The sequence below is a fragment of the Hypanus sabinus genome, chromosome 16 (genome assembly GCF_030144855.1).
Source record: "Hypanus sabinus isolate sHypSab1 chromosome 16, sHypSab1.hap1, whole genome shotgun sequence".
In the NCBI taxonomy this organism is placed as follows: Eukaryota; Metazoa; Chordata; class Chondrichthyes; order Myliobatiformes; family Dasyatidae; genus Hypanus; species Hypanus sabinus.
In genome coordinates this window covers 49,961,572-49,976,253 of record NC_082721.1, presented here as the reverse complement: position 1 = coordinate 49,976,253, position 14,682 = coordinate 49,961,572, and the positions used below count along the sequence as shown (strand labels likewise).

General features: G+C 40.5%; 1 protein-coding gene across 1 annotated transcript in view; it reads right to left on the bottom strand.

Moving 5' to 3' along the window:
- c16h19orf44 (chromosome 16 C19orf44 homolog) overlaps window positions 1-14,682 on the bottom strand; it is a 44,045-nt gene that overhangs the window by 12,271 nt on the left and 17,092 nt on the right. Inside the window, exon 4 of the mRNA XM_059991709.1 lies at window positions 3,831-4,044. Within this exon, the coding sequence (XP_059847692.1) occupies window positions 3,831-4,044 (214 nt within the window). The remainder of the gene's footprint in view (window positions 1-3,830; window positions 4,045-14,682) is intronic.

The window sequence follows — 14,682 nt, the reverse complement described above, 5'->3', positions numbered from 1 at the left end:
CCAAGATCCCCTACCTCGGTCTGTGAAAGGCAAGATCGACTAGTTACATGCATGTGCACCGGGGAAGAAAAGACCGGAAGTAAAACCACACAGCCCGGAAGTAGAAATAATGTATAAACACCAGGGATACCCACCCTTTTCTGCACCACGGACCTGTTTAATATTGACAATATTCTTGCGGACTGGCCGACGGTGGCGGGGCGTGTGGTTGGTGTTAAACACGACCGGAATACACCGATACAGGTACCTTATGTCTAGTCTATTCCGCAATTTTTTCGCGGCTCTCGGCACTTAGTTTCTGTCCCGCTTGCTCACGTTTTTTTCCGCTGAAAAATCTCAACGTGTTTGTCTTTAAATACAGGGTGCTTGGACTCAAGATACTGAAGCTGTTTTGAGGGCTTCATTGCTTCATTAGACAGCCTCCGGGCCTGAACTGCAGCCTCCGCAAGCCCGCCACTAGACGCCTTGGCCAGGTGGTCGCAGGTGGGGTGACAGGACAAGGTCAGGGCTGGAGAGGTTCCCGTGCCGGGGCCGCGGCGGTCACAGTCCAGACAAAGCGACCAACCGAGCGAGCAGTGTGACAGGCCCCCTTCCCCCCTTGTAGGATCTATTGGCCGACAAAAGTTTGTTTTAGTAGATCACAGCGCGGTACCTGCTCTGATACTTACAAAACCTTGAGCCTGAATTAGGTCGTCTGCAAATATTTTAGCACCAGCTTCCCCACGAACATTCGGTGCAGTGAACAGGTTTAGAGGTGGCACTCATCTGTTCGTGCTCCAGGCCAGTAGCATCAGCAGTTCTCGCCGGCTGCGTCAGGTGAACACTGGCACGAGGGTGTCACTGCGTTTAGGTGACTGATGACCTTGCGTGCGTTCAAGTTCAACAGTAGGCATGACAGGGAATGAGGAAAAGTGTAGTTGACTCATATTGTTTCCTCATGGCCCGGTGGTTGGGGACCATTGAATTACACTGTGTAGTGTGTGGCAGGGGAGCTACATGCATGCACACTGGCCAGAGAGAACGGAAATAAAACCCTGCAACCCGGAAACAATCTCTCAACAGTATTTGTGTATTTATTTTTCTTTTTTTTTTTTCCGGGATCTACTGGGAAAGTCTCAAAGATCGACCAGTCGATCGCGATCGATGGGTTGGCGACCACTAGTCTAGATAATAGTCCAGATAGATAAAGTTCACAAATAATGGGTAAATGCCAAAGACAGGGAGAGAAAAATGACTGAGTGACTTAAATATGTATGTTATTTTGTTGTTATTCTGTGCAGTTTTATGTCAAATATTTTGTAAACCTACACAAACTGTGCCATGTGTGCATTCAGTGCGCACCTACTATTGTCGCGGGAAAAAAATTAGCACAACGTAAGATTTTTGCGCACACTGACTACTAAAAATTAGAGGGAACATTGCCTGTGGGGTATGGGGTCATGTGAAGCCATGGCAGCACATGGTGCAGAGTCAATGTCATTATTCCTTCTGCCAAAGTGCATGACCATGCACTTCCCTATGCATATTCCATCTACTACTTCCTTGTCCATTCCCCCAATTTATCAAAGTCCTTATGCAGACTCCCCGCTTCCTCAACACTATCTGACCCTCCACCTATCTTTGTACTGTCTGCAAACTTGGCCACAAAACCATCAATTCCATCATCCAAATAGTTGAAAAGAGTGGTCCTAACACTAATCCCTGGGGAACGCCACTAGTCACCAGCAGCCAATCAGAAAAGACCTCCTGTATTCCCATTCTTTGCCTCCAGCCAGTCAGCCAATGCTAGTAACCTTATTGTAATACCATGGGCTCTTATCGTATTTACTCACTGCATGCATGCGCCTTGTCAAAGGCCTTCTGAAAATGCAAGTAAACAACATTCACTGACTCACCTTTGTCTATTCTACATATCATTTCCTTAAAAAGAATTCCAACATTTCAGTTAGGTAAAATTTCCCCCTAAGGAACCCATGCTGTCTTCAGCCTATTTTATCATGGGCTTCCAAGTAGCCCAAATTAAAGGAAATGTTGTTCAACGTGAGAGCAATTTCAGCCAGATAAATAAGTGTGTTGGTGGAAGGTAACTGGTTGGATCATGCTTCGGCAAGAAATGAGAACACTCACATCATTCCAAATATGGGATGGAAGTGCAAGCATACACGTTCATGTAAACATGCTTCTGCTAGGTCCAGAGAATGGGAAACAGTCAATGGCATGGCTGAGCAGGACTCCAGCAAACTGATTGTGGATATACAGGGTAAATGTAAGCAGGCTTTTTCCACTGAGTTTGAGGGAGACTAGAACTAGGGGATGAAAGGTGAAATATTTAAGGAGAACATGAGAGGGACCATCTTCACTCAGAGAGTGGTGAGCGTGTGGAATGAGTGGAAGTGGTGGATGAAGGTTTGATTTCAACACTGAAGAGAAATTTGGATAAATACATTGTCAGGAGGGGAATAGTCTGGGTGCAGGTTTTCAGGACTAGGCAAATTAACAGTTTGGCTCCAACTAGATGGGCCAAGTAGCCGGAGTTATAGGGGCATCTGCACCAGACTTCAAGGCGAGTGATCCCGGGTCAAAATCCAGCTGGCTCCTTGCATGATTTTCATCCGTGCTGGGTTGAGTTTTGAGCTAGCAATTCAGCTTATATATATTAAAAAAACAGACAAATCCTAAAGAAATGTTAAGGTTGTCAACTGATGTGCTACAAGGTGTGCAGAGGAACGAAAGATGGGCCAAGGGGTCTGTTTCTACGTTGCAGTGTTCTATGACTCTAAATTTATCAGCCTGAGATGAGTTCAAACAACTCATCTGCAAATTTAATATAGACCAGTGTGAGGTGTTCCACTATGGGAGGACCAACCCAGGATAGGTCTTGCACGATGAGCAGTAGAACAGAAGGTCTGGGAACACAGATCCATAATTCCTTGAAGGTGGCATCACATGTAGATAGATTCTAAAAAAAGGTTTTGGCACATTGGCTTTCATAAATCAATGTGTTGAGTACAGGAGTTGGGATGTTATGTTGAAATTGTACAAGATGTTGTTGAAGCCTATTTTCAAGTATTGTATGCAGTTTTGGTCATGTACCTTCAAAAACAATGTAAATAAAACTGAAAGTGCAGAAAAAAATTACAAAGATGTTGCTAGGTCTTGAGGACCCGAATTACAGGGAAAGGTTATATAGGTTAGGACTTTATTCCCTAGAATATAGAAGATTGAGGGGAGGCTTGATAGAGGTATACAAAATTATGAGGGGTATAGATAAGGTAAATGCAGATTTTTTCCACTGAGGTTGGGTGAGACTACAACTAGGGGTCATGGGTCTGTGGTGAAAGGTAAAACATTTAAGGGGAACGTGAGGGGAGACTTCTTCACTTGAGGATAGGGAGAGTGGGGAATGAGCTGCCAACGCAAGTGGTGGATGCAAGCCCAATTTTCAACATGTGACGGGTACATGGATGGGAGGCTATGGTCTGGGTGCAGGTCGAAGGATCTATGCAGATTAATGGATCAGCACAGACTGAATGGGGCAAAGGGCCTATCTCTGTGCTGTATTGTTCTATGACTAACAACTAAATAATTTAAGAAAGAATAATTGTGTGAACATGGAGAGAAGCCATTTTCTGGTTGGATTCATTTGTTGGACCAAATGATACCTTCCTGTTGCTACAATTTTCAATGGAACTGTATTATTGTTACATGATTATGCATAGATATAAAGTGGAGATCAGCAATAACAAGAGCATGAATAGTGGATTCCTTAAAAAGGTATCCAATTGTAATGTTTTTGCTCAACTCAATTCAGGATTCAATTAGATACTCACCATCAGAGGTCTCACTGTCAAGGCTTCTGACATCCTCAGCAGCAGAAGGCTCGGTAAAGAGCTCATCCAGAGATTTAATCTCACTTTGTTCAGTTGAAGACATTGGGATACGTTTTACAAATTTCATTCTTGGAGACAGACTCAGCTGTGGGGAGCCAACACTGGGTGGAGAAGGCAATCTTAGATGGCTCCTTGGATAGTTTCTCAGGACAGACTACAAGTAAAATGAAGGAGTCAAAAAGGAGGCCAGTTTGACCAATTTATAATCAACAACTTTTTCAGTAGCTTATTTTTTAAGGGTTTTTACCTAGACCAAGGACTGTGCAGAACTGGAAAAATCTCAGTGGTTGAAAGCCTTCCCTAACCCTAACCTACAATGATTCCCATTACTTTAATTTTACTAGAGTTCCCTGTTGCAACCACTCCCACCTTGCTTCAGGAAATCAGATCTGGAGTTGAGTGGTCCTGGTAAAATCCAGACTAAGCTTTTGGTGAGCAGATTATTGGTAAACAAGTGTTGTTTGATAAAACTTCTAATACATTTGTACTGCTTTCATACTCACCTAAGGAACAATAACTAGCTGGATCAGATCCATCCTGTCTTTTGCAGATTGAACTTTTCTGGGCAATTTTGTTCATCAATGTTTAGATGCTAGTGTTGAAACAGTTTAGAATTGAGATGTGGCTGTTTCAGTCTTTCAGCACCACAGTCAAGATGTTGTCTGGTCCCCTACCCTATAACTATGAATGTAACAAGGCACCATGAAAAGAATATTTGCTGATTGATGGAAAATACAAGTAATTGGGTGTGTTCAGAATGGCAAAGATGCTTTATTCCTTCATTACATGATGTTGGTAGCATTTATTATTTATTGGCCATCTCTAACAAGGAACAAAGTATCAATTTCAGAGACAGATATAAAACATCACGTAAGTCAGATGGCAAATTTCCTAGCCTAAAATAAGTAAAATAATCTCATTTTTCAAAATGACTATCTGATAGATTCATGGTCACTATTACTGATATACGTTGAAATGCTTGGGGCTGGAGGTGTTTTGGATTTTTTAAGATTTTGAAATATTTGCATCTATATAATGAGATAATTTGGGGATGGGATCCAAGATGAAACACAAAATTCATTTATATTACATATACAGCTCATACATAAATCCTGAGTATAGTTTTATATAACATTTTTAATAATGGTAATCACTGTGACTGATACACAAAGGTCTGGCTACAATAACTGCTGAAAACAAACCGGCACCAACATGGCCCCCCTCAGGATATACGAGGTCACTTCTCAGAACTGTCTGTGGTACGCAGACACATGTGCATTGCCAAGGAACCTTCTCAGTGCCTTGTGGAATTTTCCTTTGTGGCATCATGTCATTACTCAAAAAAAAAATCAAATTTCAGAGGTTTTTGGATTTTCAGATAAGGGGTTCCAAAGCTGTAGTAACTTTTCATTCCAAATTTAAAGTTAAGGATTTCAGGGGTAATAACTAGGCACTGATTTTTGGTGTAGATTTGATAAGTCAAGAATATTGAGCATAATTCACAATTGTACAAGTGTTTCACAACCAATGAAAAGGCACGTGAAAGGTGACAGGATAATAGGCAAAAAATGGTAGATTAATTTGATATAGTTAAATGTGAATCAATACATACTGGTAGAAATTATTTGAAATGGGAAGCAGGTTGAAATTCATCTTGACTCCTGTTTAACACACAATATAATGAGCTGTGCAGAGTATTCTATGACTCAAATTAAGTTCCTTTGCCTTCAACAGAATTGAATATCTGAAGAAAACAAATACAATGTTCAATGTGGTTAAGAAAATGATCAATAATATTCTGGGTTTCAGACATGGGGGCATAGACTACGTGCAAAATGAAACCTTTACATACAAATTTAATTGTAATTTAGTGGCACATAAGAACTATAGCAAATACTTTAAAGTCAGAGTACAATGTAATTTAATCAGGATACAATGATAGGAAACAGTTATAAAAAGATTTCTATTGAAAATTAATATATACAGTGAAAGGTTTCTTTTAGTTATTATCCACTTTCCCATTCCCTAAATGGCCTTGAGAAGGTGGTAGGGATCTACTTTCTTGAACTGTTGGTAAATACACTACTACAATGCTACTGAGCTTCTGGATTAAGATCAGGTGATGACAAAGGACTGATGATATACTTCCAAGTCAAGATACTATGTGACATTGAGGGAAAGCTACAGGTGAGGGAATTCCCATAAACCTGCAAACTCTCCTCCAACTTGTCATAGGTTTGGTGGGGGGCAGGTGAGAACTGAGGGGAAAATCAGGATGCTGATAGAAAACACAAGATGAGTAATTGCAGTGTCATTTGCAGCTGGTACACACCAACTGTGATGAAGAGGAAGAATGTTTAGTGGTGGATATTGTAAGAAGAAGTGGTTTGCTTTATCCTGGCAGTCATATTATTGAGTATTTGAGCTTCACTCAATCATCATGCTTTTATCTTGCTCTTTAAAAAATGATAGACAGGCTTGGAATGTCACAGGATAAGAGCTCCACTAGTTGCAGTTCTGTTTCTGGTCAAATGTAAACGATGAGAAATTAGGAAATATATTGAATGTTAAGGGTAGCCAGTTAGTTTCTTGCCTGTCAGAGTTGGTCACTGTGTGCACTTCTGTGGGGTGAATAGTACCTGCCAATTTTCAGCCTTACAGCACAAAGGCGCAGACAGTTGTCAAAGTACGTTACTACAGTGTAGTAGCAAGGATGGTATTCTGATGTAGCAGTTAAAGCTGCCGCCTCAGAGCTCCATCTAACCAAGTTTGTTCTTTGCTCTCAGGTGGTAGGTGCATGGAGTTTGCACATTTTTCTCTACCCTTCCCCCATCCCAAAGCTGCGCTGGTAGGTTGAGTGGCTACTGTAAATGACCCTTACTGTAGATGGGTGGAAGGAGAATCAGGTTTGGTAGGAGAAGGATGGGCAAATGAGAAATCTTTGCAGATGGGGAAAATAACATTGATAGTAATTATCTGACAGCTGGCAATGAATTGATGGGCTGAATGACTTCCTATGGAATATTAAACTATAAAAATGTGTTTATCACAACCATTTTCCTTTGGAAAAGGTATTGACTCCAATCATTGAAATGTTTTCTTCTTAATGCCCACAAACTAGTTTTACCAGGCTCCTTGATACCACATTTCATCAAGTGCTGCTTTGATCTCATTTCATCTCTGAAATTTAACTCTTTTCAAACACCTTTCATCTTCTAACAGCACTATGCCAGAAATAGTTGCAAGGTTTGGCAGTGGAGAAGGAGCTGTTTTAATATTGCCAAATCCAACCCACTGACTGGCCCGTACAATAATCTCGCACAGAAGTTCTTCCACTTAGATCACCTTCTAAACACTGTTGTAAAACCTAAAATCCTCCACAACTGTTGGAATCTAGAATTACGCAAAATATGCATTGTTAAGGAACTTGTAAACGGTCTACAAAAGTGGAATATCACCAGCATTTGAACCAACATTCACTTCCTCAGGCTAATTCCACAAGCACCTTAAACTCTGAAGCCCAAGGGCTCCCATAATAACCTCAACTCCAACAAATATATACCACAGTGTAATCATTCACTCACCACCAACCTTCACCCCACCATATTCAATTTTCCTGTATAACTAGTACTCCTAACAAGGATCGCCACTTTGTAAATTTATGAATAACATTGATCTACAAATGTATGTTTATAATATGCAATATCTGAATGTTTTTAGACAACTTAAATAAAATAATTCTGTAGTAGTTGGTCTTCAAGTTGCTTTTGGACAACCTTATACAGTTAAGACGTAGGAGGAGAATTGGGCAATTCAGCCCCTTGAGTCTGCTCTGCTATTCCATCGTGGCTAATTAATTACCTCTCTCACCCCTATTCTCTTGCCTTTTCCCCCTTACTAATCAATAATGTATCAATTTCTGTTTTAAATATACCCAATGACTTGGCCTCAACAGCCATTTGGGGCAATAATAAATTCCACAAATTCACCACATCTAGCTAAAGAAATTCCTCCTCATCTCTGTTCCAAAGGGATGTCCTACTATTCTGACACTATGCTGTCTGGTCCTGGACTTCACCAATATAGGAAATATTCTCTCTAATTCACTCTATCTAGGCTTTTCAATATATTTCAATGAGATTTCCCACTCATTTTTCTAAATTCCAGTGAGTACTGGCCAAGAGCCATCAAACGCTCATCTACTAACCTTTCATCCCTGGTAATCATTCTTAGAAATCTCCTCTCCGATGCCAGCACATCCTTTCTGGATAAAGAGCCCAAAATGCTAACAATACTCCAATTGCAGTTTGACCAATGCCTTATAAAGCCTCAGCATTACATTCTTGCTTTTATATTCTAGTCCTCTTGAAATGAATGCTAATATTGCTTTTGCCTTCTTTACCACCAAAGCAACCTGCAAGTTAACCTTCACGGAATCCTGCACAAGGACTCCCAAGTCCCTTTGCACCTCTGATTTCTGAATATTTCCTCCATTTATAAAATAGTCTACACCTTTACTTCTACTACCAAAGTACATGACCAAAAACTTCTCTACACTATATTCCATCTGCCACCCCTTTGCCCAGTTCTCCAAATCTATCCAAGTCCTTCTGCATACTCCCTCCTTCCTCAACACTAATTATCTTTTCACCTGTTTTCATACCATCTACAAACTTGGCCACAAAATCATCAATTCCATCATCCAAATCATTGACATGTAACATGGTTCTTCTTGGTAGATCAAATATGATGGCAGAATATAGTATTAATGGTAAGACTTTTAGCAGTGTGGAGGATCAGAGGGATCTTGGGGTCCAAGTCCATAGGATGCTCAAAGCAGCTGCGCAGGTTGACTCTGTGGTTAAGAAGGCGTACAGTGTATTGGCCTTCATCAATTGTGGAAATGAATTTAGGAGCCGAGAGGTAATGTTGCAGCTATATAGGACCCTGGTCAGACCCCACTTGGAGTACAGTACTGTGCTCAGTTCTGGTCACCTCACTACAGGAAGGATGTGGAAGCCATAGAAAGGGTACATGTAGAGGAGATTTACAAGGATGTTGCCTGGATTGGGAAGCATGCCTTATGAGAATAGGTTGAGGATGAGAGGTGACCTGATAGAGGTGTATAAGATGAGAGGCATTGATTATGTGGTTAGTCACAGGCTTCTTCTCCAGGGCTGAAATGGTTGCCACAAGAGGACACAGGTTTAAGGTGCTGGGGAGTAGGTACAAAGGAGATGTCAGGGGTAATTTCTTTTTACTCAGAGTGGTGAGTGCGTGGAATGAGCTGCTGGCAACAGTGGTGGAGGCGAATACGATAGGGTCTTTTAAGAGACTTTTAGATAGGTACGTGAAGCTTAGTAAAATAGAGGGCTATAGGTAAGCCTAGTAATTTCTAAGGTAGGGACATGTTCGGCAAAACTTTATGGGCTGAAGGGCCTGTATTGCGGTGTAGGTTTTCTATATTTCTATGCAAAGAAGTGGTCTTAACACTGAATACCATTAGTCCCTGTCAGCTAACCGGAAAAGGCTACCTTTGTTCCCACTCTTTGATTCCTGCAAGACACCTAATCTTCTTCCATGCTAAACCAAGAGAAAAGTGCGGATTCTAGAAATCCAAGCAACACACACAAAATGCTGGAGGAACTCAGCAGGCCGGGCACAGGCAGCACCTACGGAAAAGAATACAGTTGACATTTCCAGCTGAGACCCTTCATCAAGACTGGAGAAAACAGATAAAAATTCAGAGTAAGGAGTTGGGATGAGGGGAGGAAGAAAATCAAGCTAATAGGTGTTAAGTGAACCAGCGGGAGGGGGGGAGCATGAGGGTGGGAAGGGTGAAGTTCAAATCTAGGAAATCGATTGGTGAAAGAGATGAAGGGCTGGAGAAGGGGTAAATCTGATAGGAGAGGACAGAAGGCCATGGACGATGAGGCTACACTCAGGTTGGAGGATCAACACCTTATATTCCCCTCTGAGCAACCTCCAACCTAATGCCATGAACATCGATTTCTTGAGCTTATGGTAATTGGCTTCCCCCCTCTTCTTCACCATTCCCCAATTTCACTCTTTCACTTTATCTCCTTACCTACCCATCACCACCTCTGATGCTCCTTCCCCTTCCCTTTCTTCCATGGCCTTTTGTCCTCTATCATATTCCCCCCTTCTCCAGCCCTTTATCTCTTTCACCAATTGACTTCAGAGCTTTCTACTTCATCCCTTTAATTCACTCCTCTCCCACCCCTGGTTTCACCTATCACCTACTACCTTGTATTTCTTCCTCCCCTTCCCCCACCTTCTTACTCTAATTTTTCATATTTTTTCCTCCAGTCCTGATGAAAGGTCTCAATCTGAAATGTCAACTGTTGACTCTTTTCCATAGATGCTGCCTGGCCTGCTGAGCTCTTCCAGCATTTTGTGTGTGGTGCTTCTATCTATGCAAGTATCTTTCTGGTAATAATGTGAGCTCTTATCATATCTAGCAGCCTCGTGTAAGGCACCTTGCCAAAGACCTTCTGAAAATACAGGTAAATAACATTCACTGACTCTCCTTTGTCCATCTTCCCTGTTATTTCCTCAAAGAATTCCAACAGATTTGTCTGGCATGATTTCCTCTAAAGGAAGCCATGCTGAATTTGGCCTATTTTATCATGTGCCTCCAAATACCTTGAAACATCAACCTTAATAGTGGACTCCAATATCTTATCAATTATTGAAGTCAAGGTAACAGGCCTATAATTTCTTGCCTTTTGCCTCCCTTAGAAGGTGGAGTGACATTTGCAATTTTCCAGTAATCTGGAACCATTCTTTAAATATCACTACTAATGCCTCCACAGTCTCTTCAGCTACCTCTTTCAGAACCCTGGGGTGTAGTCCTGGTGACGTATCTACCCTTCAGACCTTTCAGCTTCCCAAGCATCTTCCCTTTAGTAATAACAAATACACTCGCTTCTGCCCCCTGACACTCTTGAATTTCTGGCATACTGCTGGAGTCTTCTACGGTAAAGACAGGCACAAAATATTTAATGAGTTCTCCCGTTACTTCTTTGTCCCTATTACTACCTCTCCAGTGATATTTTTCAACACCCTGATAACCACTCTCACCTCTCCTTTACTCTTCATATATTCAAAAAAACTTCTGGTATCCTCTATTATATTATTGACTATCAATATTAATACAATGTATTTATATTATCTTTTTTCTCATAGCTTTTTTAGTTGCCTTTTGTTGGTTTTTAAAAGCTTCTCAATCTTCTGGATTCCCATTACCTTTTGCTATATTATATGCCCTCTCTTTTGCTTTTATGATGTGTTTGACTTCCCTTGTTAGCCATAGTTGACTCATCTTCCTTTTATAATACTACCAATTTTTGGGATCTATCTATACTGCACCTTCCAAATTGCTCCCAGAAACTCCAACCATTGCTGTTCTGCCATCATCTCTTCTGGTGTCCACATCCAATCAACTTTGGCCAGCTCCTCCCTTGTGCCTTTGTAATTCCCTTTACTCCACTGTAAAACTGGTATGTTATGAAGGTACCACAGCTCTGAGGGGCCGAAGGAGTGGGAGCAGCCCCCTCCTTCCGGAGAATCGCAAGATCGCTATTAATTCGGGACTCGGAAGTGAGAGACAATGCAACGGTTTTGACCATTTGTTCTTAGAGGCACCTGTGTCATGTGCAAGTCCCGGCTATGTGACAACTACCATGAACCTGAACACCCTCGGTCCATTTGGGAGTGGAGATTGCATCCCCCTACTTTGATGGACAGCTACAACTCTGCAAGTAAAGATAAAAGTGGACTGCAGGAGGCAGTACCCTAGCGATGCACCAGAGGAACTTGCTCGCTCAACGCTCCCGGGAGAGCTGGAAGCCACTCAACGCCACGTGTGCTCCTAACTCCTTTGCCTGGGGAGCGGGTGGCTGATACTACCGCGAAGGACTTCGAACTAACAACGGGGAAACCAACGCTCCCCTGATTTTTACAGAGTGGTCATAAAGACACGGGCAAGTCTTCTTTCGTTCTCACCGATCCCTCTAAGACACGTGAAACCCAACGATTCCTCGAAAGACTTCTGAATGACTCTTTATATTTCCAATGGACAAAAATATTATACCCTAGACAACAGCCGAGATTAATGATGATTATGACTATACCCGTGCTTTAGATTGCGTATTGGTGACGTGCATTATCTGAATGTTTGCATTAACCTTACTTTTGTGCCCCTTTATAAATAAAAACGTTTGAAAATAGTGACATCAGACTTCAACGGACCTCTCTATCTTCGCTGGTAAGTTCTCTAGTTACGGGATACGTAACAGGTATATCTACTTTTAGCTTCTCCCTCTCAACCTCCAAGGTGAATCCTATTATATTATGATCACTGCCTCCTAAGGGTTCCTTTATCTTAAACTCCCTAATCAAATCTGGTTCATTATTCAACACTCAATCCTGAATTGCCTTTTTCCTAGTGGCCTCAAACATGCTGCTGAAAAAGCCAACTTGTAGGCATTGTACATCGTAGGCCTTCTCTTGGGATCCAGCACCATCCTGTTTTTCCCAATCTATCTACATATTGAAATCCCCCATGACCATCATAACATTGTTCTTTTTACATGCCTATTCTATCTACTGTTGTAATTTGTACCCCACATCCTGGCTACTGTTCAAAAGCCTATATACAATCCTTGTAGTTTTCTTAACAAGGATTCTACATCTTATGTCTTCTCTTTCTAAGGACTTGATTTCAGTTTTTAGCAACAAAGCTACCCTATACCCTCTGCCTACCTGCTCAATACAATGTATATCCTCAGACGTTAAACTCACTGTCTACATCATAATTTGCACTGCACATATATTTATGCTTACTACACTACAATGACCAATGTATCTAGAATACACTAGAATACTACAGCATGGTTCAGGTCCTTCAGCCCTCGATGTTGTGCCGACCCATATATTCCTTAAAAAAAAAGTACTAAACCCACACTACCCCATAACCCTCTACTTTACTTTCATCCATGTACCTGTCCAACAGGCTCTCAAATACCCCAATGTTTTAGCCTCCACCACCATCCCTGGCAAGTCATTCCAGGCACTCACAACCCTCTGTGTAAAAAATATACCCCTGATGTCTCCCCTAAACTTCCTTCCCTTAACTTTGTACATATGCCCTCTGGTGTTCGCTATTTGAGCCCTGGGAAACAGGTACTGGCTATCCACCCTATCTATGCCTCTCATAATCTTCTAGACCTCTATCAAGGCCCCTCTCATTCTTCTACGCTCCAAAGAGAAAAGTCCCAGCTCTGCTAACCTTGCTTCATAAGACTTATTCTCCAAACCAGGCAACATCCTGATAAATCTCCTCTGCACCTTCTCCACAGCTTCCACATCCTTCCTATAATGAGGTGACCACAACTGAACACAATACTCTAAGTGTGGTCTCACCAGAGATTTGTAGGGTTGCAACATGACCTCTCTACTCTTGATCTCAATCCCCCTGTTAATGAAGCCTAGCATCCCACAGGCCTTCTTAGCTATCTTGTAGTTTGGGTGTTTTTTTTTCTTTTTTTATCCCCATTATGGAATACCGGAGCGTACGCTAATTATTTTTATTGTTGTTCATCTCCGCCATTTTCAATCACTTTATCCTGACATGCGTCAAACTACTTTTTTTTTTAGATACAAAGTATCATGATGACATATAAACAGTTAAATGTTTTAACTTGGAATGTTCATGGTCGGAATCAGCCTATTAAGCATAAGAAAACATTTAAAGTTATAAATTGATTCCAGCCTGATATAATTTTTGCTCAAGAGACACATATCAGGTTATGTGATAAAAATCAATTTTTTTAAATTTTGAAAGGGCCCTCTATTTCATGCAAATTCCCCGAGTAAAACTAGAGGGGTCTCTATTTTTATCAATTCTAATATTCCTTTTAATCAGGAAGATATTATAGCTGATATTAATGGTAGATTTTTAATTGTTAAAGGAATAATTTGTAATAAGAAAATGGTTTTGGTTAAATATTTATGGACCAAATGTTGATGATCCCTCATTTTTAAAGCCGTTTTTGCTCTATTACCTGATTTAAATGAGTATATGTTATTAATTGGTAGTGATTTTAATACTTGTTTAAATCCTTTAATGGATAAGTCATCATCCAAACATCAACTTCCTAACCGTTCTGCATCACTTATCAATTCCTTTTTAATTGATTATGGTTTAATTGAGGTCTGGAGGCATATGCATCCTAGTGATAGAGAATATTCCTTTTTCCCTCATGGTCATAATAAATATTTGAGAATTGACTATTTTATAGTCAACCCTCAACTTTTATGTAATGTTCAGAAATGGTTGTATGATGTGAATGCTAACTCTGATCATGCTCCTATAAATTTAATATTTGAATTGAAAGATGTTGTTTCTACCAGACCATTTTGGCATTTTCCAGAACATTTATTACAAAGTTCAGAAGTTGTTGAGTATATTGAAACTCAGATAAAAGAGTTTTTTCTCTTTAATAATATAGGAAACATCTCAACGTTAGTAATTTGGGATACATTAAAAGCTTATCTACGTGGTCAAATTATATCATATATAACTAAATTGAAGAAACAAACAAGCATGGAATTAGATAAAATTTCTAAACAAATTAAAGATTTAGATAACATTAATGCAATCTGTCCAAATATTGTTTCATTTAAAAAGTAGACTAGAACTATAATTACATATAACTTATTACTAACATATCCTATTGAAGGATATTTGCTTAAATTGAAAAGTCAA